This window comes from Melanerpes formicivorus, unplaced genomic scaffold (assembly GCF_026170545.1).
Source record: "Melanerpes formicivorus ecotype bairdi unplaced genomic scaffold, bMelFor1.0.p_v2 SCAF_18, whole genome shotgun sequence".
In the NCBI taxonomy this organism is placed as follows: domain Eukaryota; kingdom Metazoa; phylum Chordata; class Aves; order Piciformes; family Picidae; genus Melanerpes; species Melanerpes formicivorus.
Window position 1 is genome coordinate 3,397,384 of NW_027142370.1, and position 25,915 is coordinate 3,423,298.

The 25,915-nt window shown below is 62.7% G+C and overlaps 1 protein-coding gene across 1 annotated transcript in view; it reads left to right on the forward strand.

Annotated features, from left to right (window-relative positions):
- DYSF (dysferlin) overlaps nucleotides 1-25,915 on the forward strand; it is a 91,827-nt gene that overhangs the window by 7,098 nt on the left and 58,814 nt on the right. The window contains exons 2-29 of the mRNA XM_068149732.1: nucleotides 936-991; nucleotides 2,440-2,531; nucleotides 4,249-4,354; nucleotides 4,955-5,069; nucleotides 5,209-5,402; nucleotides 5,547-5,675; nucleotides 6,679-6,741; nucleotides 6,872-6,922; nucleotides 7,228-7,258; nucleotides 8,964-9,079; nucleotides 9,720-9,846; nucleotides 10,077-10,180; nucleotides 12,322-12,390; nucleotides 12,744-12,787; nucleotides 12,907-12,989; nucleotides 14,584-14,625; nucleotides 15,691-15,806; nucleotides 16,091-16,204; nucleotides 17,544-17,721; nucleotides 18,861-18,985; nucleotides 19,383-19,489; nucleotides 20,552-20,744; nucleotides 21,547-21,702; nucleotides 22,345-22,476; nucleotides 23,250-23,416; nucleotides 23,927-24,041; nucleotides 24,174-24,279; nucleotides 24,913-25,055. Coding sequence (XP_068005833.1) covers nucleotides 936-991; nucleotides 2,440-2,531; nucleotides 4,249-4,354; nucleotides 4,955-5,069; nucleotides 5,209-5,402; nucleotides 5,547-5,675; nucleotides 6,679-6,741; nucleotides 6,872-6,922; nucleotides 7,228-7,258; nucleotides 8,964-9,079; nucleotides 9,720-9,846; nucleotides 10,077-10,180; nucleotides 12,322-12,390; nucleotides 12,744-12,787; nucleotides 12,907-12,989; nucleotides 14,584-14,625; nucleotides 15,691-15,806; nucleotides 16,091-16,204; nucleotides 17,544-17,721; nucleotides 18,861-18,985; nucleotides 19,383-19,489; nucleotides 20,552-20,744; nucleotides 21,547-21,702; nucleotides 22,345-22,476; nucleotides 23,250-23,416; nucleotides 23,927-24,041; nucleotides 24,174-24,279; nucleotides 24,913-25,055 — 3,074 coding nt within the window. The remainder of the gene's footprint in view (nucleotides 1-935; nucleotides 992-2,439; nucleotides 2,532-4,248; nucleotides 4,355-4,954; nucleotides 5,070-5,208; nucleotides 5,403-5,546; nucleotides 5,676-6,678; nucleotides 6,742-6,871; nucleotides 6,923-7,227; nucleotides 7,259-8,963; nucleotides 9,080-9,719; nucleotides 9,847-10,076; nucleotides 10,181-12,321; nucleotides 12,391-12,743; nucleotides 12,788-12,906; nucleotides 12,990-14,583; nucleotides 14,626-15,690; nucleotides 15,807-16,090; nucleotides 16,205-17,543; nucleotides 17,722-18,860; nucleotides 18,986-19,382; nucleotides 19,490-20,551; nucleotides 20,745-21,546; nucleotides 21,703-22,344; nucleotides 22,477-23,249; nucleotides 23,417-23,926; nucleotides 24,042-24,173; nucleotides 24,280-24,912; nucleotides 25,056-25,915) is intronic.

Below are 25,915 nucleotides of genomic sequence, written 5' to 3' on the forward strand. Positions count from 1 at the left end.
GCTGGGCTTTGCCTTCTGGGCTGCATGAGTGCACTGCTAGCTGATGGGGGCTCCTCTGTGGCTCCTCTGTGGCTCTCTGTGGCTCTCTCCTGCCCTGTGTCTGGATCCACAAGGCCACGCTGGTGTCGCCGGTGTCCCCGGGCTTTGACTCACTGCTATTGTTTGCTTCTTCCTCTTCCTCTTCCCCTTGCTTCCTCCCTGGGGGCCTGGCAGGCTGTCAGTGTGATTGGGGGGGGGGGGGGGTGTCATGGTTTGGGGCTGCAGCCTTAGGAGGGCTCCTCAGCTGCTGGAGCTCCTCAGGACGTTGGCTTTGGGTGGAGGCAGCTGGGTGTCCCTGTCCCTCATGGCACCTCCCAGCACCAGCCAGCAGCCCCTGGGAGACTGCTCTGTGCCCTGCTGCTGGGGAAACTGAGGCAGGACATGATGCTGCCCCAGGTGAGGAGGGGAGGGGGCTTTAGCTCCATGTTTGCCAGGGAAGGAGATCTGTGAAGGTGTGGGGCCAGCAGTCCTAAAGCTGGGAGGCTGGTGGCTCCCTGGAGCAGGCTGCCCAGGGCAGTGCTCACAGCACAGCCTGGCAGCACCCAAGGAGCCTCTGGGGGATGCTCTCACTCACAGGCTTCAGTTTTCAGTGGTGCTGGGAGGAGCAGGGAGCTTTGACTCCATCCTGGTGGGTCTCTTCTAACTTCAGATCTTCCCTGGCTCCCTGAGGCGACTTCCCCAGGGCATTCCAGCGAGGGCTGGAGGTCCCAGGAGAGCTCTGGAGCCCATCTGTGTACAGCCCAGCCCAGCTGCAAGGGGCAGGGTCTGGTCCTGCTGCTGGGAGCTGCAGGGGTCTCCCAGCCCGCCCTGTCCATGAAGGGGACTGGAACTTTGGGCCCTTTCCTGATGGTCTGGATAGGGAAACTGCTCTGAGCTTTGTGTGCTGCTCCCTGCAGGGGTGAAGAAGAGGACTAAAGTCATCAAGAACAATGTGAACCCCGTGTGGAACGAGGTGAGTGTGTCCCCATCCCCATGGGGGGCAGCCTGGGCATGAAGGGTGCTGGGGGGTCCTGAGCACAGGTCCTGTGAGGGGCAGCTGAGGGAGCTGGGGTTGCTCAGCCTGCAGAGAAGGAGGCTGAGACCTCCTGGCTCTCTCCAGCTCCCTGAGGGGAGGCTGCAGCCAGGTGGGGCTTGGTCTCTTCTCCCAAGGAAGGAGTGATGGGACAAGTTGCAGCAGGGGAGGCTTAGCTTGGACATGAGGAACAATTTCTTCCCCTTGAAGAAGTCTCCTGGAGAAGACTCCAGGGCAGTCTCCATCCCTGGAGGGGTTTCAGAGCTGTGCAGATGTGGTGCTGAGGGCCATGGTTCAGTGGTGCCCTGGCAGTGCTGGGCTAAAGGTTGGAACTGATGACCTCCAAGGTCTTTCCCAACCCAAATGCTTCCCTGAGTCCCTGGTGTCATCCCTGGGGGCTTTGGGGCTGCTCTCCCTCCTGGGCAGCTTTGTCTCTGCAATCCTGGCCGCGGGCAGCAGGGGAGGAAGGGGCTGGAGCCAGCTGCAGCCCTTTGCTGCAGCCTCTTCCCCTTTCATCAAGATCTTATCAGGGCCAAGCAGGCACATTCAGAGGAGCTGCTGAAAAGCACTGCAGCTCCGAGGGGAAGCAAAGCCTGCTGGGCTCCTCAGCCTCTGCTGGGCTCCTCAGCCTCTGCTGGGCTCCTCAGCCTCTGCTGGGCTCAGCAGCAGCCTGGCCTGGGGCAGGAGATTTCTTTTCCAGCACCTTCTTCCTTCTCACCCTGACCTGCACTCTCCTGGCTCACAGTAAGCAAACAAAGAGCTCTGCTGAGCAGCCCAAGGCCTGGCTGGTGCCAGAGCGCTGCCTGCCAGCTCCCATCCTGTCCTTCTCCTCTGATCTGTGATGAGAGACCTTTCCCTGGGCTCTGCCAGGAGTGGAGGCTGAGGGGCAGACCTTCTGGCTCTCCACACCTCCCTGAAAGGAGGTTGGAGCAAGGGGAGGCTCAGTCTCCCCCCAAAAGAACAAGCAGCAGGACAGGAGGAAGTGGCCCCAGTTGTGCCAGGGGAGGTTTGAGCTGATCAAGAGGAACAATTTCTTCAGGGAAAGGGTTGCCAAGGGCTGGCCCAGGCTGCCCAGGGCAGTGGTGGAGTCTCCAGCCCTGCAGGGGATTCAGAGCTGTGGGGATGTGGTGCTGAGGGCTGGTGGTGCCCTGGCAGTGCTGGGCTAAGGGTTGGGCTCAGCGACCTCAAAGGTCTTTCACAGCCTGAAGGATTCCATGGGCTGTGGACTCTTACCTGGGCCATGTCTGGTGCCAAGGTTTATTTCTGGGTTGAAGAATGGGTGGCTGCAGCCTCAGGAGCCCCTGGCACTGCTGGAGGTGATGGACACCAGCAGGAGCATCACAGCCCCAGCTGGGTGCTGGCTCTGACTCCTCTCTCCTCCCCTCCAGGGCTTCGAGTGGGACCTGAAGGGGACTGCCCTGGACCCAGGTGCTGAGCTGACTGTGGTGGTGAAAGACCATGAGACTGTGGGGAGGAACAGGTGAGGAAAGCACTGGCCAGCCTGCCCTGCTCCTGCCAGCCTCACCCAGGGCCAGGGTGGGCAGGGAAGGGATCTGGGCTCTCCCTGGGCTCTGGGTGCTGCTCCTTGGGTGCCAGCTGCCCCGTGGGTAGCCGGTGGGAGGCCAGAACTGCATTTCTGGGCTGTTTCACTCAGGGACTGAGGAGCAAACTCCCAGTTTGAGGGCAGGGAGGACACAGGGGAGCCTTGTGCCCACTGTCAGCCCCGGGCTGCTGGCGCCGCGGGGCCCTGGCGATGGGCGCCCGGCCAGGGCGGTGGGAGAGCAGCCAGGCTCCTCTGGCTGAGCTCCTGCCCCGGACACTTGGGGCTGGGAAGGGCAGTGTCTGCTAAACAAACAGCCCAGGACGGCTTCCTTCCTCACAGCAGCTCCTGCTGCCTCTCACACCGGGGGCAGCAGAGGTCTCTCCCTGGCCGCCAGGGCTCCCTCCTCCCAGCAGAGCAGAGTGGCAGCTGGTGGTGATGCCAGCTCCGGCCCTGGCACACCCAGGCCAGCCCCTGGCAACCCCTGCCTGCCCAGGAGGCTCCTTTGCTCAGGACTGCAGCCTGGACAGGGCAAAACCCAGAGGAAGTGCTTTAGTGCTTTATTTTGGGGGCAGGGGAGGGTGGGAAGCCAGCTGGGCATGGGGAGGGCAGCCCTGGCCTGAGGGATCTCATTTCCAGGGCTGGAGCTGCTGCTGGATTTGCTCTTGGGCTGGAGGCCAAGGAGGTGGGAGCTGGGTCTGGTCCAGCTCAGTGGTGTCATGTCTATAGATAGAGGGAGCATGGGACCAGAGTCCTCACCCCTGGTGCAAGGAGATTCCTCCTGTGGCCTGCAGGGAGAGTGATGCCCTCATGAGCAGAGGTGATGGTGAGGCTCTGCTGCTCGTTCCCTTGCCAGGAGAGCCCCCCAGGACAGTGCCCAGGGGCAGGCAGCCCATGGGCTGTGCTGGCTGCTGGGGTTTGGGTTGGAAGGGACCTTTAAAGCTCATCCAGCCCCAGCCCCCTGCAGCCAGCAGGGACACCAGCAGCTGGAGCAGGCTGCTCACAGCCCCAAACGACCTGACCTGGATTGTTTCCAGGGATGGGGCTGCTCCCAGCTCTCTGGGCTGCCTGCCTGGGTGTCTCAGCACCCTCACAGTGAAGAACTTCCTCCTTGTATCATCACCCCCTGGTGCTTGGCACCTAGGTAACCCTTCCTGCCCCGTGCCTCTTCCCCCCCCAGCCAGCAGCGCTGATTCCTCCACTGCCCAGGGCTGGCCCAGCAGTGGCTCCAGGGCTGCTGCTGCCCAGCTCCTCCCCACCCAGGGTCAAACCATTCCACGATTCTAGGAAGCTCAACGGGGGAAAATCAGTTCTAGGGAGGTTTAAAATGCCCCTGGGTGGTGGTGGCAGCCAGCTCTGAGCCCCCACCCCTTGTGTCCCTGTGTTTGCTTCACTGGCAGAGGAAAGTCCATCAGGGCTTTGGTTTGTGGCTCCTGGCTCCTCAGTGTGGGCTCTTGGGTGCTTTGCTTTGAGGAGAAGGAAACAAACCCCCAAGGGATGCTCCCCCTGGGATTGTTGCCCACTGGAGCTGCTGCTGGCAGATGTCACCATCCCCCTCCAGCTGCTTACTGGTGCCTGGGCTGGCACCAGCCATGGCTCCTCAGTCCCTTCCCCTGGGTCAGGCTGCCCCTGACCCCCTGTTGCTCTTCCCCCCCAGGTTTTTGGGTGAAGCTCGAGTGCCCCTGCGAGATGTCCTCTCCTCCCCCAGCCTGGCAGCCTCCTACAACCTCCCCTTGCTGGACACCAAGAAGCAGAGCACTGGGGTGAGTCCCTGCCTGAGGACAAGTCAGGCCAGAGCAAGCAACATCCCTGCCAGCTGCAGCTCCCAGCTGGAGCCCAGTTTGTGCCATGTCCCTGCCAGCTGCAGCCCCCAGTCTGGGACAAGTTTGTGCCATCTTGGTGCCACCTGCAGCTCCCAGCTGGAGCCTAGTTTGTGCCATGTCCCTGCCAGCTGCAGCCCCTAGTCTGAGACCAGTTTGTGCCATCTTGGTGCCACCTGCAGCTCCCAGTCTGGGACCAGTTTATGCCATCTTGGTGCCACCTGCAGCTCCCAGCTGGAGCCCAGTCTGAGGACTGTCCCTGCCAGCTGCACCTCCTAGCTGGGGACCAGTCAGGGTGATGTCCCTGCCAGTTGCAGCTCCCAGTTTGAGACCAGCCTGGGCAGTATCCCCACCCTTGGTGTCCCAGTGAGCCCTGGCACACCTCCCACTGCCATCTCCCTGCTCTGCTCCTTGCCCTGGCACTTGTTTGAGCTCCACCTCCCATGCCTGGGCAGAACACGATGGGTGGCATCCAGCCCTGAGGCTGAGGCCCTGGAAGAGCCCTGCTGGACCCCCCCCCGATGACCATTTCCTCTTTTCCAGGCTTTCCTCATCCTGCAGGTGTCCTACATCCCCCCGCCCGGAGCTGTGCCTCTGTTTCCCCCTCCAGCTGCCCCCGAGCCGGCCCCGGCTGCTGCTGAGCCCGACACGGTCACTGGTAACCACAAACCTTCTCCTGGGGCGCCCTGGGGGCCCCCAGCACCACGTCTGTGCCAGCCAGCCCCCTCACCCTGCGGCCCCACAGCGCCTGCTCCCTCCTCTCTCACCTCCTCCCCCTCCTCCCTGCCCCCATGCAGAGACGGCCGGAGAGGAGGAGACAGAGGACCAGGCGGTGACAGGAGATGAGACGGAGCCCTCCTCCTCCTCGGGGCCACCGGGTTCTGAACCCCCCCTAGTGCCCCACAAGCCCCCCGTGCACCACGTGCAGGGCTTGAAGAGGAGGAGAAGCTCCCACAAGAAGCCTCTGTCCAACAAGCCGCAGGACTTCCAGGTGAGGCGCTGCTGCCGGCGCTGGGCTGCTCGCCTTCGAGGCCAGGCTGTCCCCACGGGGCTCCATCCCTCCCTGAGCTGCCCATCCCAGGGCGGGACTGATCCTGATGACCCCCCCGGCCTGTCCTCCTCCTCCTCGCCCCAGATCAGGGTGAAAATCATCGAGGGCAGGCAGCTCCCTGGGGTCAACATCAGGCCGGTGGTGAAGGTGACGGTTGCGGGGCAGACCAAGAGGAGCAGGATCCGCAAGGGCAACAGCCCCTTCTTTGACGAGGTGAGGGGGGAGGCTGCGCCTGGGGGCGTCCGGGGAGGCGCAGGGGCGCTGGGGCTTGGGGTCTTGAGCGATGGAAGCCTCGGGTCAGCCCAGAGGCTGGGCTGTGCTGATGGGCACCGCGACGGGACAGAAGCTCAAGCAGCAGCGGCAGCAGGCTGCCCTTTGGCAGGTCCAGCGTCCCCTGCCGTCGTGCAGGGCTCATCTCGGTCCCCTGCCTCCGTGCAGGGCTCATCTCGGTCCCCTGCCGTCGTGCAGGGCTCATCTCGGTCCCCTGCCGTCGTGCAGGGCTCATCTCGGTCCCCTGCCTCCGTGCAGGGCTCATCTCGGTCCCCTGCCGTCGTGCAGGGCTCATCTCGGTCCCCTGCCGTCGTGCAGGGCTCATCTCGGTCCCCTGCCGTCGTGCAGGGCTCATCTCGGTCCCCTGCCGTCGTGCAGGGCTCATCTCGGTCCCCTGCCTCCGTGCAGGGCTCATCTCGGTCCCCTGCCTCCGTGCAGGGCTCATCTCGGTCCCCTGCCGTCGTGCAGGGCTCATCTCGGTCCCCTGCCTCCGTGCAGGGCTCATCTCGGTCCCCTTCCAGGGACGGCTCACGGCCCACAGCCGCTGCTGACAGGCAGGGGGCACGTCCTGGGCAGGGGGCATGTCCTGGGCAGGGGTGGGCAATGCAGCTGGACGTGCAGGGTGTGCTCAGAAAGCTGCAGGCGACTTGTCCCCAAACCCTGCTCCAGCCTGCCCCTGAGCTTCGTTAGGAGAAGCCCAGGGGAGCTGATCTGGGTGGGAGCCAGCCCCAAAGCAGCTGCAGAAGAGGACTTTGCTCCTCGGGGTGCACCACGGCCACCCAAGGCAGTCCCCTGGGGAGGCTGCTGCCGTTCAGGAGGTCTCACCTCAGAGGAGGGGAGGAAGCTCCAGCTGGTGAGCTGGGGCCGTGCTGGAAGGTGCAAACACAGCCTGAGAGGGGGTTGGGGTAGAGCTTCCCCCTTGCAGCCTCACCTCCCTTTCCTACAGACCTTCTTCTTCAACGTCTTCGAGTCTCCCCTGGAGCTGATGGACGCCCCCCTCTTCATCACGGTGAGCTGGGGCCCTGCTGGGGGCTGCACCCCGGCCCCACACTGCCCCAGGGCACAGCCATGCGGCCCAGCCCTCCCCCCCCCGCAGGCTCTTGGGGCTGCAAAGCCTTTTTCTCCTCTTGTCCCCACAGGTGGTGGACTCCCGCTCCTTCCGCACCGACTCGCTGCTCGGGGAGTTCCGGGTGAGGTCCCTGGGTGTCCCCTGCGCCCCCGGGTGTCCCCTGCGCCCCTGTGTGTCCCCCTGCACCCCCGGGTGTCCCCCTGCACCCCCGGGTGTCCCCCTGCACCCCCATGTGCCCCCTGCACCCCCGGGTGTCCCCCTGCACCCCCATGTGCCCCCTGCACCCCCGGGTGTCCCCTGCACCCCCACGTGTCCCTTTCACCCCCACATTTCCCCTTCACCCCCATGTGTCCCCTGCTCCCCCACTGCCCCCCAGGCTGAGCCATGGGCTGGGCACTGACATTTGTTCTTTGCTTCCCTGCACAGATGGACCTCGAGACTGTCTACTCTGAGCCAAGTGAGCCCAGCCAGGGGCTGGGGGCTGGCATGGCTTTGGGACCCCCCAGGGTTTGGGGCAAACAGAGGAGAAATGCAACACCCCCCCCCCAACACACACACCTCTGCCCTGTGGGAACCCAGAGAGGGTCCTGCATCCACCACCAGCAGCACTTCTCTGGCCCAAGACAGACATCCTTGAGGCCTGCCAGCCAGTGGGCCACAGGCTGGCTGGCAGAAAGCCCCATCCAGTGCAGCCCCAACCAGTGCAGCCCCAATCAGAGCAGCCCCAACCAGAGCAGCCCAAATCAGAGCAGCCCCATCCAGTGCAGCCCCAACCAGTGCAGCCCCAACCAGAGCAGCCCCAATCAGAGCAGCCCAAATCAGAGCAGCCCAAATCAGAGCAGCCCCATCCAGTGCAGCCCCAACCAGTGCAGCCCCAACCAGAGCAGCCCCAATCAGTGCAGCCCCAACCAGAGCAGCCCCAATCAGAGCAGCCCAAATCAGAGCAGCCCAAATCAGAGCAGCCCCATCCAGTGCAGCCCCAACCAGTGCAGCCCCAACCAGAGCAGCCCCAATCAGAGCAGCCCAAATCAGAGCAGCCCCATCCAGTGCAGCCCCAACCAGAGCAGCCCCAATCAGAGCAGCCCAAATCAGAGCAGCCCCATCCAGTGCAGCCCCATCCAGTGCAGCCCCAACCAGAGCAGCCCCAATCAGAGCAGCCCAAATCAGAGCAGCCCCATCCAGTGCAGCCCCAACCAGTGCAGCCCCAATCAGAGCAGCCCCAACCAGTGCAGCCCCATCCAGTGCAGCCCCAACCAGTGCAGCCCCAACCAGTGCAGCCCCAACCAGTGCAGCCCCAACCAGTGCAGCCCCATCCAGAGCAGCCCCAACCAGTGCAGCCCCAACCAGTGCAGCCCCAACCAGTGCAGCCCCATCCAGAGCAGCCCCAACCAGAGCAGCCCCAACCAGTGCAGCCCCATCCAGTGCAGCCCCAACCAGTGCAGCCCCAACCAGTGCAGCCCCAACCAGTGCAGCCCCAACCAGAGCAGCCCCAATCAGTGCAGTCCCAACCAGAGCAGCCCCAATCAGTGCAGCCCCAATCAGTGCAGCCCCAACCAGAGCAGCCCCAACCAGAGCAGCCCCAACCAGTGCAGCCCCAACCAGAGCAGCCCCAATCAGTGCAGCCCCAACCAGTGCAGCCCCAACCAGTGCAGCCCCAATCAGTGCATCCCCAACCAGTGCATCCCCAACCAGTGCATCCCCAACCAGTGCAGCCCCAACCAGTGCATCCCCAACCAGTGCATCCCCAACCAGTGCAGCCCCAACCAGTGCAGCCCCAGCCAGTGCAGCCCCAATCAGTGCAGCCCCATCCAGTGCAGCCCCAACCAGAGCAGCCCCAACCAGTGCAGCCCCAACCAGTGCAGCCCCATCCAGTGCAGCCCCAACCAGTGCAGCCCCATCCAGTGCAGCCCCATCCAGTGCAGCCCCATCCAGTGCAGCCCCAACCAGGGCAGCCCCATCCAGAGCAGCCCCAACCAGAGCAGCCCCATCCAGTGCAGCCTCAACCAGGGCAGCCCAAATCAGTCCAGCCAGAGCAGCCCAGCTCATATTTTTTTTGCCTTGAGTCCCACTTGGAAGAGACCTTCAAGATCAAGTCCAGCTGTAAATCCCCCTTCTCCCCCCTTCTCCCCCCTTCTTCTCCCCCCTTCTCCTCCCTCCCCCAGAGCATGCTTTCCTCAGGAAGTGGCTGCTGCTCTCTGACCCAGAGGACTTCTCAGCGGGGGCCAAGGGCTATCTGAAAGTCAGCCTCTTCGTGCTGGGGCCTGGGGATGAAGCACCTGTGAGTATTGCCCTGGCTGTGGAGGGGGGAAGCTCCAACTGTGCTGCTCTGCCACCCTGGGCCATCAAACCCCATGTCTGCTCCCAGGGAATCATCAAATCATTGGGGTTGGAAGGGACCTTTAAGGTCATGGAGGCCAACCCTTAACCCAGCACTGCCAGGGCACCACTGAACCATGGCCCTCAGCACCACAGCTACACAGCTCTGAAACCCCTCCAGGGATGTGGACTCCACCACTGCCCTGGGCAGCCTGGAGAAGAAATTGTTCCTCGTGGCCAACCTAAACCTCCCCTGGTGCAACTTGAGGCTGTTCCCTCTTGTCCTATCACTTGTTCCTTGCAAGAGACCAAGCCCCAGCTGGCTGCAGCCTCCTTTCAGGGAGCTGCAGAGAGCCAGGAGGTCTCCCCTCAGCCTCCTGTCCTCCAGGCTGACCAACCCCAGCTCCCTCAGCTGCTCCTCACCAGACTTCTGCTCCAGACCCCGCACCAGGGTCTAGACACACTGCAGCCAGCAGGGAGCTGCTGCTTGGACCTTCCTCTGTTCTGGGGGCACAGTGCTGGATTTCAGGGGGGTGTTGCTGCTGGTTTCAGGATCCTTTGCAAGCTTGGTCATGCTTTCCTCTTGTCCTGTGGTGATGCAGCTGGAGAGGAAGGAAGTTTCTGAAGACAAAGAAGACATTGAGGGCAACCTGCTGCGCCCCACAGGGGTCACCCTGCGAGCAGCTCACTTCTGCCTGAAGATCTTCAAAGCTGAAGACTTGCCCCAGAGTGAGTTTCCCCTGTGCTGGAGCCAGGGCACAGCTGAGGGGCCTGGGCCCTGCAGACAGCTGTCAGGTGCAGTGCCCTGGGCAGAGGAGTCTCTTATTGCTGCAGGCTGGCTCTGTGCTCCTCTTCCTCCGCGCCTGGAGCCACGGAGGGGCACAGCCTGGCTGGGGGCACAGCCCTGCCTGCAGAGCTGGGGCCATCCCTGAGCTTCTAGCATCTCCTTCCCCTCCCAGTGGATGATGCTGTCATGGACAATGTGAGGCAGATCTTTGGCTTTGAGAGCAACAAGAAGAACCTGGTGGATCCCTTCGTGGAAGTCAGCTTCGCAGGCAAGACGGTGAGTGGCCGGGGGGGAGGGGACAGCTCCCCCTGCTCCCAGGGCTGAGCACAGGGAGCAGCTGCTCCCAGCATGGGGAAGATTTGGTCCTTTGCCCTCCATGGAGCATTTGCAAAGGTCCCATCAGGCCTTGTCACACCCTGGCTTCCAAGGGGAGGCCAGGGACAAGTGGAGCCCCTCAGGGATCAGCACTGGCACCAGGCTTTGTTGGTGCCAGGGACGGTGGCACTGAGTGCACCCTCAGCAGGGTAGCTGTTGGCACCAAGCTGTGTGGTGCAGCTGGCAGGCTGGAGGGAAGGGATCCATCCACAGGGTCCTGGACAGGCTGCAGAGCTGGGCCCAGGACAACCTCAGGAGGTCCAACAAGACCAAGGGCAAGGTCCTGCAGCTGGGGCAGGGCAATCCCAGGCACTGCTAGAGGCTGGGCAGGGACTGGCTGGGGAGCAGCCCTGGAGAAAAGGACCTGGGGGTGCTGGGGGAGGAGAAGCTCAGCAGGAGCCAGCAGTGAGCACTTGCAGCCCAGAGAGCCAAGCAGAGCCTGGGCTGCAGCCAGAGAAGTGTGGCCAGCAGGGCCAGGGAGGGGATTCTGCCCCTCTGCTCCACTCTGCTGAGACCACAGCTGGAGCTCTGGGGCCAGTTCTGGAGCCTCTGTGCCAGGAAGGATCTGAAGGTGCTGGAAGGTGTCCAGAGCAGGGCCACGAGGAGGAGCAGAGGGCTGGAGCTGCTCTGCTGTGAGGACAGACTGAGGGAGTTGGGGTTGTGCAGGCTGGAGAGGAGAAGGCTCCCAGGAGACCTCATTGTGGCCTTCCAGGATCTGCAGGGGGCTGCAAGAAAGCTGGGGAGGGACTTGTGAGGGTGTCAGGGAGGGATAGGACTGGGGGGGATGGAGCAAAACTAGAGATGGGGAGACTGAGATTGGCTGTGAGGAAGAAGTTGTTCCCCATGAGGGTGGTGAGAGCCTGGCACAGGCTGCCCAGGGAGGTGGTGGAAGCCTCCTGCCTGGAGGTGTTTGCAGCCAGGCTGGAGGTGGCTGTGAGCAACCTGCTGTGGTGTGAGGTGTCCCTGGCAGGGGGTTGGGACTGGCTGAGCCTTGAGCTCCCTTCCAGCCCTGCCAGTTCTGTGATTGTGATTCCTGTGAGGTTGCTTCTAGATGAGCTTTAAAGGTCCCTTCCAGCCCAAAGCATTCTGTGAGTGCAATGTGCTGCAGCCCAGGTGATGTCCCCAGCCCTGCCCCCGTGGTCATGGCCCTGCTGGAGCTGAGCAGTGCCACCAGACAGGCTGTGATTTGCTGCAGCAGAGGAGTTCCTTTGCTGGGCTCTCTGTGGTGCATTGGAAGTGGGGCTGGAGCAGCTGCAGGGTTAGGCTGCCCTTGGTGCTCTACCACCAAATGTGCCACCCCTCCATGGCTAGCTGGGGCATGGAGGTGACTCTGGTGGCCTTGCAGAGCCCCATCCTGCTCCCTGTGCTGCCACATCTCCTCCAGTGCCTTCACCAAGAAACGTGGCCATGGGCCTCCAGCTGGGTTGTGGTCCCCAGCTGCACTGAGGAGCTGAGAGTCTCCCTTGCTCCTCAGTCTTCCCCTGGGGGCTGTGCCTGGGTGGGGACAGAGGCTGGGGACATTATCCTGAGCAGCCACAGTGGGAAGCTCTTCAACAGCCAGCAGAGCATGAAGGCAGTGTGTCCCCAGGTGGCCAAGAAGGCCACCAGCCTCCTGGCCTGGGGCAGCACAGGTGTGGCCAGCAGGAGCAGGGCAGGGATCTCCCCAGGGTGCTTGGTGCTGGGGAGGCCACACCTTGAACCCCAAGTTCAGCTCTGGGGTCCTTGCTCTAAGAAGGACATTGAGGGGCTGGGGTGTGTCCAGCCAAGGAGGCAAGGTGCTGGAGTGGGGACCTGGCAGTGCTGGCCTGGGCTTGGCTGCTCTTTTCCACCCAGAATGGTTCTGTGAGGCAGGGGAGATTCAGGTGGTCCTTGCTGGGGGGAGAGAACCTCCAGCAGCCCACAGCATCCTCTCCCAGCTGCCCAGAGGGGTTTGCCCACACACTGCAGAGCCCCACCAGGCCACCCAGGCACTGCAAGCTGGACTCTGGGGGGGTCTGAGACCTTCCAGCTCTGACTTCTCATCCCCCAACTCACATCTGCAGCTCTACTCAAAGATCCTGGAGAAGAATGCCAACCCACAGTGGAACCAGAGCCTGACCCTGCCAGCCATGGTGAGCACAACCCCCTGTGCTCCCCCTCCTACCCCCTGTGCTTCCCCTCCTACCCCCTGTGCTCCCCCTCCTACCCCCTGTGCTTCCCCCTCCTACCCCCTGTGCTTCCCCCTCCTACCCCCTGTGCTTCCCCCTCCTACCCCCTGTGCTTCCCCCTCCTACCCCCTGTGCTTCCCCCTCCTACCCCCTGTGCTTCCCCTTCCTACCCCCTGTTCTCCTCTCACCCACCCCCTGTCCTCTCTCCCCCATCCTCTCCCACCTACCTCCCATCCTCTCTCCCCCCTCCCTCCTCCTCCCCACCCCTCTCCCACCTCCCCAGCGCTCACCACTCCTCTCCCTCCCTCTTTCCCCAGTTCCCCTCCATGTGTGAGAAGATGAGGCTCCGAGTGACCGACTGGTGAGCGGGGGGGGCTGCCCCCCAGGCAGGCCGAGCCGGGGGAGCGGGGAGGGCCGGCGGGGAGGCGGGGGGCAGCCCCGTGTGGCCGCGGGGTGACGGCGCCGGGGGCTGTGTTGCAGGGACAGAGTGACTCACAACGATGTCATCGGCACTGCCTACCTCAGCATGTCCAAGATCTCGGCCCCTGGAGGGGAGCTGGAGGGTAAGGAGGGGGCTGGCAGCAGGGGGTCTGGGGGGCACGGCTGGGGAGCAGCTCTGCATGCCCGGGGCTGGAGGCTGGTGTTGGCTTGGAGGGAGTCACAGCAGGGCTGGTCCCTGTCAAGCCGCTGCTGCTGCAGGGGGCTCTGTCCCCTGGTGGGAGCTCACCTCTCCCGGGATGTGCTCTGGAAGACCTTCAGATCTGCCCAGGGGCACTGGCAGGGGGAATGTGCAGGGCCATGGGGTGCCAGGGGCTTTGTTGCCTCTCTTCCCTGCTGAGTGGAGGGGGCTGCAGTGCCCTGGGAAAGGCAGGGGTGCTGGAAGGTGCCAGCTCCCAGCCTGCCTGCCCCTGCTGGTGCCTCCTCTTTAGGTGACATTTAAGGGCTGTCACAGGGGGTGGTGGGGGCTCAGGCCCAGGTTGTGCTGAGGGTGCTGTTCCAGGTCCCAGAGGCTGCCTGAAGTGGAGGACAGCCGTGGAGGTGTCGGCTGGGTGGCACTGGCTGTGCCCAGCAGGAGGGCAGGGAGCGGGCACACAGCGCTGGGGCTGCCAAGAGCCCCAGGAGAGGGCCAGGAGCAGAGGCTGTCCTGACCTGCATGAGCATCTCCTGCTGCTAACAACCTCTGGTGGCCTCTGCAACCCCTTCAGGCTTCGTGCTTCTGAGCCTCTTGGGTCCTCTGCAACCCACTGCTGGCATCCTGCTGGCTTGGGGACATGAGCTGGAGCTGGCAGCAGCTGCCAGGACATGAGCCTGGGGCCAAGCTGCAGCCAGCTGTGTGCCCCCAGCACTGCCTGGCCATGCATGGAGTTGGGGCTCTCCACCGTGGTGCTTGTGTGTCTACCCTCACTCTTCTCCAGCTCCTGAGCAGCTCCTGAGCAGCTCCTGGGCTTGTCTGGAGGGAGAGAGAGAGAGAGAGAGAGAAAGGCTGGGGAGGGAGGAGGAGGCTGTGAGGGGTCTGCCCATGGCCAGTACACCTCACCTCACCTCCATCTCACCCCCACCTCACCCCCACCTCACCTTACCTCACCTCCACCTCACCTCAGACCTGCTGGGGCACTGTGGGTCCCACCAGCCCTGTGGCTCTGTCCAGGTTTTGCAGCCCCTCCAGGGATGCTGCAATCCTGCTCCCCACAGAACCCCCCAGCTTCTGGGGAGGGCAATAGGGTCAGAGGTCCCTGCTGAGCTCCCTGCAGAGGGACATTTGTCAGGAGAAGAGGTGATGGTTCCAGACTGAAAGAGGGCAGAGGCAAGGAGGATGCTCTTCGCTGTGAGGGTGGAGAGACACTGCAACAGGCTGCCCTGGGAGGCTGGGGATGCCCCAGGCCTGGCAGTGTCCAAGGCCAGGCTGGATGGGGCTCTGAGCAGCCTGATCTGGCTGAAGATGACCCTGGGCAAGGCAGGGGGTTGGGCTGGGTGATTGGCAGGGTCCCTTCCAATCTTTCCCACTATGTGATTTAACAACCTTCTCCTTCCTCTCTCTCTCTCTCCTGTGTCTTGTGGCACCCAGGAGAGCATTCTCCTGCTTCCCATAACCCTGCATCCTCCCACATGCTCCTCTGCCAGCCTTTCCTGACCTCTCTGCCTTTCTTTGTGCCTCAGATGAGTTTCCTGCCCTTGTGAAGCCTCTGAAAGCCCCAGACCGTACGTTGCCCCTGCTCTCTTGGTTTGCAGTCACCTCTGGGTAATGGTTCTGCTGCCAGGGCTGCAGCTCTGCCCAGAGCTGTGGGAGCGCTGCCTGCACCCTGCCCTGGCACCTTGGTGGGTAGAGGAGATGGCTCCTGCCCCCTGGAAGCTGGGAAGGGGCTCTCCTGCCCTTCCCCACAGCGAGTTTGGGGTCTCCATGTGGGGCAGTGACCTCTTTGTGGTGTGGCTGTGTGCAGAGGGAGCAGCCAGCTCGGGAGCTCAGAGCAGGACCCTGCACACGGTTCCTGCCCCTCCCCTGCTCCTTCTGCTCAAGCTGTCATAAAAATGGGTCCTCCTCCTCCAAGCCCTCCCCTCCTGCCTTGAGGGAAGCACTGGGCCAGCTCCTGGGCTGCTGTGGATCCCCTGTGCTGGGTCACAGCAGCAAAGTGATGCTCTCCTTTCCGGGGGACACTTCCTGGCAATGGGGAGCTCTGTTCCCCTCACCCCAGCCTCACCTCTGCCTTGTCTTTCTCCTGCAACAAGGTAAGTGGCCCCAGGGCTCAAGGAGGGTGAAACCCTGCAGTGTTCTCATAGGGATGGAATTGGTTTGGTTGGGACAGAGCTTTAAGGTCACTGAGTCCAACCCTTAGCCCAGCACTGCCAGGGCGCCACTGAACCATGGCCCTCAGCACCACAACCACACAGCTCTGAAACCCCTCCAGGGATGGGGACTGCCCTGGGCAGCCTGGGCCAGCCCTTGGCAACCCTCAAGGGGAAGAAATTGTTCCTCACGTCCAACCTAAGCCTCCCCTGGTGCAACTTGAGGCTGTTTGCTCTTCTCCTGCCACTTGTTCCTTGGGGGAAGAGACCAACCCCCAGCTGGCTCCAGCCTCCTTTCAAGGAGTTGTAGAGGTGGAGAAGGAGACCTCCTGAGGGGAGCCTCAGCCTCCTTTCCTCCAGGCTGCCCTTGGTGGCCTCCAGCTGCACACACAGGACCCAGCAGTGATGTCTGTGTGGGATGCACCCCCGAGGCGCCCTCAGGACCCCTCCTCTAATGTCTCTTTTCCCCCTCCTGGTGCCCAGTGGATGATGGCCTCGGGTTCCTGCCCACCTTTGGGCCCTGCTACATCAACCTGTACGGCAGCCCCCGGGAGTTCACCGGCTTCCCCGACCCCTACGAGAGCCTCAACCTGGGAAAGGTGACCTCAGCTCCTCCCCAGCATGGCAGCAGCTAACCCCAGCCCTGCTCCCTCCTTGCCCCAGGCCGAGCTGCTGCTTAACCCACGGTGGCTTTGTCACGAGGAGCCTGCCGCAGGTTTCTGGCTCCTCCTGCCGGATAAGCTCCTCCTGCCCTTGCTCTGCTGCACAAACTCTGCCTCGGGAGCCCCGGCAGGAGCCTTTAGCCTTGGGCTCGCTCCCTCCGCAGCCAAGCCCCCGGGAGGGGCTGCCGGGGTCCTGATGCCTCTCCCTGCTCTACCCCAAGGGCGAGGGAGTTGCCTATCGTGGCAGGGTGCTGGTGGAGCTGGAGACCAAGGTGGTGGAGCACGTGGAGCAGAAGGTGGAGGACATCTCTGCAGATGACATCCTGCGGGTGGAGGTAAGGGGGAGGGGGCTCCAAGGGGTGGTGCTGCTTAGCAAAGCCTAAAAGGTGTGGGAGGGGGGGAGGCAAGAGGATGGGGCCAGACTCTGCAGTGGTGCCCAGGCACAGGAGGCTTGGGGGTGGCTGATCTCCCCTGGAGCCTTGGGGGTGGCTGATCTGCCTTGGGGATGGCTGATCTGCCTTGGGGGTGGCTGATCTGCCCTGGAGCCTTGGGGGTGGCTGATCTGCCTTGGGGGTGGCTGATCTGCCCTGGGGGTGGCTGATCTCCCTTGGGGGTGGCTGATCTCCCCTGGGGGTGGCTGATCTGCCTTGGGGGTGGCTGATCTGCCCTGGGGGTGGCTGATCCCCCCTGGGGGTGGCTGATCTCCCTTGGGGGTGGCTGATCTCCCTTGGGGGTGGCTGATCTGCCTTGGGGGTGGCTGATCCCCCTTGGGGGTGGCTGATCTGCCCTGGGGGTGGCTGATCTCCCCTGGGGGTGGCTGATCTCCCTTGGGGGTGGCTGATCTCCCCTGGGGGTGGCTGATCTCTCTTGGGGGTGGCTGATCTCTCTTGGGGGTGGCTGATCTGCCTTGGGGATGGCTGATCTCCCCTGGGGGTGGCTGATCTCCCCTGGGGGTGGCTGATCTCTCTTGGGGGTGGCTGATCTGCCTTGGGGATGGCTGATCTCTCCTGGGGGTGGCTGATCTCTCTTGGGGGTGGCTGGTCTGCCTTAGGGGTGACTGATCTCCCCTGGGGGTGGCTGATCTCCCCTGGGGGTGGCTGATCTCCCCTGGGGGTGGCTGATCTCTCTTGGGGGTGGCTGATCTGCCTTGGGGATGGCTGATCTCTCCTGGGGGTGGCTGATCTCCCCTGGGGGTGGCTGATCTCTCTTGGGGGTGGCTGGTCTGCCTTAGGGGTGACTGATCTCCCCTGGGGGTGGCTGATCTCCCCTGGGGGTGGCTGATCTCCCCTGGGGGTGGCTGATCTCTCTTGGGGGTGGCTGATCTGCCTTGGGGATGGCTGATCTCTCCTGGGGGTGGCTGATCTCCCCTGGGGGTGGCTGATCTGCCTTGGGGGTGGCTGATCTCCCCTGGGGGTGGCTGATCTCCCCTGGGGGTGGCTGATCTGCCTTGGGGGTGGCTGATCTCCCCTGGGGGTGGCTGATCCCCCTTGGGGGTGGCTGATCTCCCCTGGGGGTGGCTAGATCAGCCCCTGGAGCCTCGGGGGTGGCTTCTCTGTTGGCGGCCTGTGCCCTGGGGGCTGGTGTGAGGGCCAGGGGCGCCCTGCCCGCGGGGGAGCGGTGTTGGTGCCCCCTCCACGGCCGGGTGCCCCCTCCACGGCCCTGTGCCCCCCGCAGCGGTTCCTGCGCCGCCGGAAGTACTCTCTCTTCGCCGCCTTCTACTCGGCCACCATGCTGCAGGACGTGGACGACGCCATCCAGTTCGAGGTCAGCATCGGCAACTACGGCAACAAGTTTGACACCACCTGCCTGCCGCTGGCCTCCACCACGCAGTACAGCAGAGCTGTCTTCGATGGTGAGCGCCGGGGAGGGGAGTCCTGCCCCTGCCACGGGCTGCCCCAGGCCAGCCTGCAGCCTCCATCCTCTGGAGGTGTTCCCACCCCCTGGCTGGGGGAGCTGCCACGGGAGCCTCCCGGGTGAGCGGGGCTGGGGCTGGGTGACCTCCACAGGGCTGTGCCCCAGGCAGCCCTGGTGTGAGGGGGAAGCTGTGTGGCTGAGAGCCAGGGCTCGGCGCTGGCCTGAGGTGGGCTTTGAGCAGCACCTTGGCACTGAAGGTGCCCATTGCTCTTCCAGGAAGAGCTACTGCTCTGGGGTGGCCTCTGCCTGGCCCCTGTGGGGCTCTCTGCTCAGGGAGGTCCTCACCTTGCCAGGGTGGTTCTGCTGGTTTCTGCTCTGAAAGAGCTGCTGCAGCCATGGAGGCTGACCCATCCAGGTGCCTTTGGAGCTTGGTGTGCAGGGCTCTGCTGCACCTGGCTTTGGGCAGTCACAGAACTGTCAGGGCTGGAAGAGACCTCAAGGGTCACCCACTTCCAACCCCAAGGGTCATCCAGGTCCAACCCCAAGGGTCATGCACTTCCAACCCCAAGGGTCATCCACTTCCAACCCCCTGCCATGGGCAGGGACACCTCACACCACAGCAGGTTGCTCACAGCCACATCCAGCCTGGCTGCAAACACCTCCAGGCAGGAGGCTTCCACCACCTCCCTGGGCAACCTGTGCCAGGCTCTCACCACCCTCATGGGGAGCAACTTCTTCCTAACATCCAGTCTGAATCTCCCCATTTATAGTTTTGCTCCATCCCCCCCAGTCCTGTCCCTCCCTGACACCCTCAAAATCCCCTCCCCAGCTTTCTTGGAGCCCCCTGCAGGTACTGGAAAGCCACAAGAAGGTCTCCTGGGAGCCTTCTCCTCTCCAGACTGATCATCCCCACGTTTCTCAACCTGTCTCCAGAGCAGAGCAGCTCCAGCCCTCTGCTCCTCCTCGTGGCCCTTCTCTGGACACCTTCCAGCCCATCAACCCCCACAAAGCCCCAGAGATGGGCCTCTGCCCAAGGCCAAATGCTGCTCAGGGCTTTCCTCTCTGCTCTGGTGCTGAGGGGTGGGATCTGCTGTCACTTCACTAGCAGCAGCTCAGCAGTGGTGCTGTGTCCCCCAGGCTGTCACTACTATTACTTGCCCTGGGGCAACGTGAAGCCGGTGGTGGTGCTGTCATCCTACTGGGAAGATATCAGCGACAGGACCGATGCCCAGAACCTCCTCCACTATGCAGCAGATAGGTTGGTGAGTGCCATGGTGCCATTGCCCCCCTGCTCCTGCATCCTGCCTGGGGGCACAGGGAAGGGACAGAGGCCATCCTCAGGCAGGGTTGATGGCTCTTGTGCTGGGGAGGGGAGAAGTGCCAGTGTGCCACAGGTGCCACTCGGCCCGTCGACTGGCGGACCGCCTTCACCCCCACTGGGGTGACAGGAGCTTCCCTCAGCTCCTGAGCTGTCTGAGGGACTTGCTGTGGTTCACAGGAGCACAGCCAGAGGTGCAGAGCCCTGGTGAGCCCCAGGCTGGAGTTTCTGGTCACGGGGAGGGGTCCCAAGCGCTCGCTGGGAGGGTTCTGGACGGGGAGGGGGCCGCAGCGCCTGGGAGGTTTGTGCTGTCCTTCTCCTCTTCCTCTTCCTTCCTGCAGGAAGCAAACCTGGAGAAGATCCACCTGGCTCTCAAGGCCAATCACTCTCCAAGTGAGCTGGATGCTCTGGGTGCCCAGCTGATGGATGACATCATTGCTGACTGCAGGTACTCGCTGCCAGCTTTGACTGGGAGCCTTTTCATGCCCTTTATTGCACAAGCTCTTGTTTGTCTTGGAAGGGTTTCCTCTGAGCAGTGCCAGTCGTTGGCTCCTGCTGGTTTCCAAGGTGGCTGAGCCAAGGCATGCAGTTGAAAAGGTGACATTTAAGGCAAGCCATAAATCCCCAGCCTTCGTGTGAGGGCTGCAGCCTGGCTCACCTGAATGGGAAGCATTGTGGCAGGGCAGGGGCCAGGGCTGCTGGGGCTTGGTGGCATGAGGAGCCCCCAGTGGGGCTGCCCAGCTGAGTCCTGGGTGTGCCACATAGGAGGAACCCCCCCCAAAGGGGTTGTCTGGCTCTGTGTGGGTGTCCCATGTTCAAAGGCTGGCCCTGGGGATGGGCCCTCCCACCACCCCCATGGGCACCTGCTGCTGCTTGGCCTTTCTGAGCACCTGAACATCCCTCCAAGGGAGGCTGGTGGGGTTCCCTGGGCCTTTCCTCAGTGTAGCCTCTTGTTTGGAGCTGGACTGAGCTTTGCAGGGATGAGGAGCAGCTCTGGAGGGCAATGCTGTGGTAGGGCCATGACAGGACCTCAAGGACCTCACAGCCTTCAGGAAGGTGACCTCACCAGGGTCTTTGCACCAGGCTTCCCTTCCAGACAGGTCCATGAAGATGCTCTCCAAGAGCCTGTTGCTCTCCACAGCTCCCTGAGAGGAGATTGGAGCAAAGTGGGGTTGGTCTCTCCTCCTGAGTAACAGCACAAGAAGAAACGGCCACAAGTTGCCTCAGGGGAGGTTTAGGTTGGCCATGAGGAACAATTCCTTCCCCAGAAAGGCTGTCAAGACCTGGAAGAGGCTGCTCAGGCTGCCCCCCTGCCCTGGAGGGGTTTAGAAGCCACAGGGAAGTGTGGTGCTGGGTGAGCTGGTTCAGTAGTGACCTGGAAGTGTTGGGTTCATGGTGGAACTTGATGATCTCAAAGGTCTCTTCCAACCTAAGTAATTCTGTGGTTCCAGGGCACCCTCAGGAGAGGGTGACTGAGCTGTTGACACCCTGTCCTTGCCTGTCCCCACAGCCTGACCTTGCCTGATGTCCTGAGGAAGCCAGCCAGCACCCACCTCGACCAGAACATGTACCGCTTCCGAAGCGCCAACCTGGAGCAGATAGTGAAGGCAGCCCTGAAGCTCAAGCACGAGGACTCCGGTCTGCCAGCAGCCCTGGAGCAGGCAGAGGACTGGCTCTCCAGGCTGAGGGCCATGGCACAGGAGGTAATGCTGCTGTGATGGTGGCAGGAGCTGCTTTTCACTTTGGGGAGGGCTTGTTGTTGCCAAGCTCACCAGCACAGTGCTGTGCTGGCTTCCAGTTTGTGTCCTTTGCCCCTTGTCCTGTCCCTGGGCACCACTGAGCAGAGTCTGGCCCCAGCCTCTTGCCCCCTGCCCTTTAGCTCTTGCTGAGCATTGCTCAGCTCCCCTCTGGGGCTGCTCTTCTGCAGGCTCTCAGCCCCAGGGCTCTCAGCCTTTGCTCCTCACAGAGCAGCTCCAGGCCCCTCAGCATCTTTGTAGCTTCCCCTGGGCTCTGTCCAGCAGTTCCCTGTCTCTTGAAATGAGGAGCCCAGAACTGAACCCAGTACTGCAGCTGTGGCCTCCCTAGGAAGGGCAGAGTGGAGGGAGAGGAGAGCCTCCCTCAGGCTGCTGGTCACACTCTTCCAGAGGCACCCCAGAGGACCTTTTCCTCCTTGGTGATGAGGGCACACTGCTGGCTTGCGGTGAACTTGCTGTCCACCAACACTCCTCGGTCCTCCTGTGTGGGGCTGAAGCCCCCAGCTGAAGCTGCTGCAGCAGCAGCCTTGGCTGGCTGGGGAGGGCAGGACTTGGGGAAAGGAGAGGCTGCTCTGCCTTGGCCAGACCCAGGTGGGATCTGGAGCTGCCGAGGTGGAGTTTGGGTGGATTGGCCTCGCTCCCTGGGCTTGGGTCAGCAGGGGGACACGGGGCACGGCTGCTCTGCAGCCTCCTGCAGCCCTGAAGTGTTTGAGGCCCCTTGGTCAGGCAGTGTGGCTTGCTGTGTTTGCAGCCCCAGAACAGCCTCCCCGACGTGGTGATCTGGATGCTGCAGGGGGACAAGCGCCTGGCCTACGCCCGGGTGCCAGCCCACGAGGTCCTCTTCTCCACCAACGTCTCCAACTGCTGTGGCAAGAACTGTGGCAAGCTGCAGACCATCTTCCTGAAGGTACCTGGGCTTCAGCTCTGTGTGTGTGTGTGTGTGTGCAGGGTGGTTGGGTTTAGAACCTTTTACCCTAAAAAAAACCCAATACAGAAGAGAGAAAATCAAGCCAGGAGCAGCCTCTGCTCAGACCCCCCTGCAGTGCTGGGGCCAGCTCTGGAGTCCTCAGCACAGACAGGGACCTGGTGGAGTGGGGTCAGAACAATGATCAGAGTTGGGGTTGCTCAGCCTGGAGAAGAGAAGGCTGCAGGGAGACCTTCTGGTGGCCTTGCAGTACTTCAAGGGCTGAACAGGAAGCTGGGGACAGGCTTTTGAGCGGGGCTTGTGGTGACAGGACAAGAGGTGATGGTTTGGAACTGAAAGAGGGAGATGCAGGCTGAAGAGAAGAAAGAAATATCCACTCTGAGGTTGGTGAGACCCTGTCCCAGGTTACCCAGAGAGGTGACAGGTGCCTGATGGCTGGAAAGATCCCAGGCCAGGTCGTTTGGGTCTCTGAGCAACCTGCTCTGCTTGCAGATGTCCCTGCCGAGTGTAGGGGGTAGGACTGGATGCCCTTTGAAGGTGCCTTGCCAGCCAGAGCTGTGTGTGTGCTCCCCTGTGCAGTCCCCTGCCTGTGAGTGTGTATCCACGGGGCTCTCCCTTTGGCAGTACCCTCAGGAGGAGGCGATGGGCGCGAGGATCCCAGCCCAGATCCGAGTGCGGCTCTGGCTGGGGCTGGCGGTGGACCAGAAGGAGTTCAACCAATATGCCGAGGGCAGGCTCTCTGTCTTCGCTGAAACTGTGAGCATCCTCTAGAGGCCTGGGTGGTTCTCCTCTCTGGTGAGGGCAGCAGCTCCCCCACGTCGAGGTGAGGGTGGCCTGGACCCTAGGTGGTGGTCACGTCAGGAGCAGAGCTGCTGCCAGCAGCGCCCCCCCTGAAAGGTTGGGGAGTGGGTTGGCAACGAGCAAGAGAGCCTCATCTTGGCCTCACATCTCCTTTCAGCTGCTGGAGAGGGAAATCTGGGGGTGCTCATGGGAGCAGAGGGGCTGGTGGGGTTTGGGGTTTGCCCTCAGGATGGATGGGGCTCTCCAGGAAGGAAGGGACATGGGGCTCCAGCAGGGTCATTCCTGGGGTTCCAGCAGGATTGATCCTGGGGCTCCAGATGGATTATTCCTGGGGTCCCAGAATGATTATTCCTGGGGCTCCAGCAGGATTGTACCTGGGGTTCCAGCAGGATTGTACCTGGGGTTCCAGCAGGGTTGTTCCTGGGGCTCCAGCAGGGTTATTCCTGGTGCTCCAGCAGGGTTGTTCCTGGGGTTCCAGCAGGATTATTCCTTTGGGCTCTAGCAGGGTTGTTCCTGGGGCTCCAGCAGGATTGTTCCTGGGGTTCCAGCAGGGTTATTCCTGGTGCTCCAGCAGGGTTGTTCCTGGGGTTCCAGCAGGATTATTCCTTTGGGCTCTAGCAGGGTTGTTCCTGGGGCTCCAGCAGGATTGTTCCTGGGGTGCCAGCAGGGTTATTCCTGGGGTTTTGTGCCCCCAGTGTGAAAAACCCTTTCTGCTTCTACTCCCTCAGTATGAGAACCAGACCAAGCTGGCACTGGTTGGGAACTGGGGCACGACTGGCCTGACCTACCCCAAGTACTCAGATGTCACTGGCAAGATCAAGCTGCCCAAGGACAGCTTCCGCCCTTCCGTGGGCTGGACCTGGGCTGGGGACTGGTTCATCTGCCCCGAGAAGACGTGAGTGATGCACAGAGCAGAGCCTGAGCGGGCTGCCCTGGGCTCCCCAGAAACCTCAGCAGGTGTAAGCTGGTGGCAAAGACACCCAGGAAGCTGGGTGGAAGCCTAGGTTGCCGTGGCAGCTCCTTTGGCTGGCAGCTGCACTGGTGCAGAACGCCTTGTCTGGGTGCTGGGTCGCGTCCCTGGGGTGCTGGCTGCTGCAGTGCAGTGCCTGTGCAAGCCCCATGCTGAGGAAGTGGGGCACTGAGGGGGTGGTGGATGCTCAGCACAGCTCTGCTGCCCTTCTTGCAGCGCATTTTGAGCTGGCCTCCAAGTTCTGAGCACTGCCCGAGCTGGGCTGCTGAGGTCTCCTGAGAGCTTTGCTCGGTGCAGCTGTGGTAGAACAGGCTCTGGAGGCAAAGTGTGTGCTGAGGTGGCAGGGCTGGCCCCAGGGGGACATGCTGCTGCCTCTGAAGGGCTGGGAGGGCAGGAGGGGGAACCCCTCACCTTGTGCATCTCCCTGGGGTGCAGGTTGCTGCATGATGTGGATGCTGGGCACCTGAGCTTCGTGGAGGAGGTGTTTGAGAACCAGGTCCGGCTGCCTGGAGGCCAGTGGATCCACATGACCGACGCCTACACCGACGTGGTAAGGGCAAAGGGGGTAGCCTGGGGCCAGGCATCACCTCGGGCTGAGCTGGCAGGAAGCTGCTGGGAGCTTGTGGGAGGTTTAGGCATCTGCTGGGCAGCCTCTGCTTGCAAACACCCTTGTGTCCCACAGAACGGGGAGAAGGTCCTGCCCAAGGATGAGATTGAGTGTCCTCCAGGCTGGAAATGGGAAGATGTGGAGTGGGACACAGACCTCAACAGAGCTGTGGATGAGAAAGGTATCAGAGAGCAGTTCTGGGGGGGGCTGTCCTGTTTTCCTCTCCCTTACTCTGTCCACGGTGGCACCACCATCGTGGTGTTTGCTTCCATGGTGCCACCCAGCACCAGGGTGATAACATGAAGTGATGAAGTGTCCCACTGGCTTCAGGACAAGGGCTCAGACCCTTGGGGGATCTTCTCCCCCTTGCTCTGGCTGAGGTGTGGAGGTTGTGGGGTGGGTAACCACAAAGGCAGCACTTTCCTTGCTGCTGAGGACAGTCCAAAGTGTCCCTCTGGGTGATCTGACCTGGTCTCTGGTGAAAGAGAGACAGGGAGGTCAGGCCAGAGAGCATCTGAGGCTGTCACGAGCAGTGGGGTTATCTGAGGGTGGAGACAGAGAGTCCCATAGCTGTGGCTTTGAGCTGGTAGGACAGCATGAACCCCTCACCTGGGCGCCCCCAGAAGGGACCCCTCAACTGGGCAGCAGCAAGAGCAGGTTGTTATCCCCATGGAGCAGCCAGCTTGTGCCTGGCCAAACCTTTGCTCTTCAGGCTGCTGCAGACTGGGTGCATGCGGAGGGAGGTCCCTGGTGGGAGGCAAGGGGGGTGTGTGGGGTTCTTCTGCCTTCACCCAGGTGTCCTCTCGTCTCCAAGGCTGGGAGTATGGCATCACCATCCCCCCTGAGCGCCGTCCCAAGGCCTGGGTGCCGGCGGAGAAGATGTACCACACCAACCGGCGCCGGCGTTGGGTGCGCCTGCGCCGCAGGGACCTGGCGCAGATGGAGGCCGTGAGGAAGGTAGGGTGGGTGGGGAAGAGAAGGGCAGGGGGCTGGGGCCGTGCTGCTGGCTCTCCATGGGAAGGTAGAGGCTACCTGGCCTTCTGCACAGACCTGCTGTGCTTGGGAGCCTGGTGGCCCTGGACTCCGGGCTGGAGCAGGCGGCAGCCTCTCCGGTTCCCACCGTGGGGGTCAGGAGCTGCCTGGGGTGCGGATGACTCCGGGGGTGCTGGGCTGGGCTGCGGGGTGGAATGGGGATCTCCACAAGCGCCGTGAAGCAGGGCTGGGGCCGGGGCTGGCAGAGGTCCCCGGGCTGCCCCGTCCTGGTCCCTCCTCCCTCTAGGTGGTGCAATCGGACCGCAAATGCCAAGCGCAGCGCTGCCGCTGCCGCTGCTCCTGCCCGCAGCCGGCTCCCCAGCGCACGCCGGGGCCGTGCCAGCGCTTCTAATAGCTGACCGTGGCCCCCTGCCACCCCACTGCCAAAGGGCTGCAGGTGTCATGGGGAGATGACACAGCTCTGGGGACAAAAAAGCCCTCATGGGCTTGGGGCTGATACCCCAGGGAGAAGCTCCCCGCGGGAAAGGAGGAGGCATCAGAGATGGTGGCAAAGTGGAGGGCAGGCTGGGAAGATGGAGGTGCTGGTGCCACGCAGGTGTGGGCAGGATGTGGTCCTCTCCTTGCTCAGAAAAGGCAGCCCCCAGCACAGCAGCCCTTCTCCAAGTGGGGTTCACCCCAGTGGTGCACTTGGCAATGCTGGGTTAATGGTTGGGCTTGATGGTCTTAAGGGTCTTGTTCAACCTGAATGATGAGGGATGACCTCTAAAGGTCCTTTCCAACCCAAACCATTCGATGTTTCTATGATTCCAAGCTGGAGAGATACA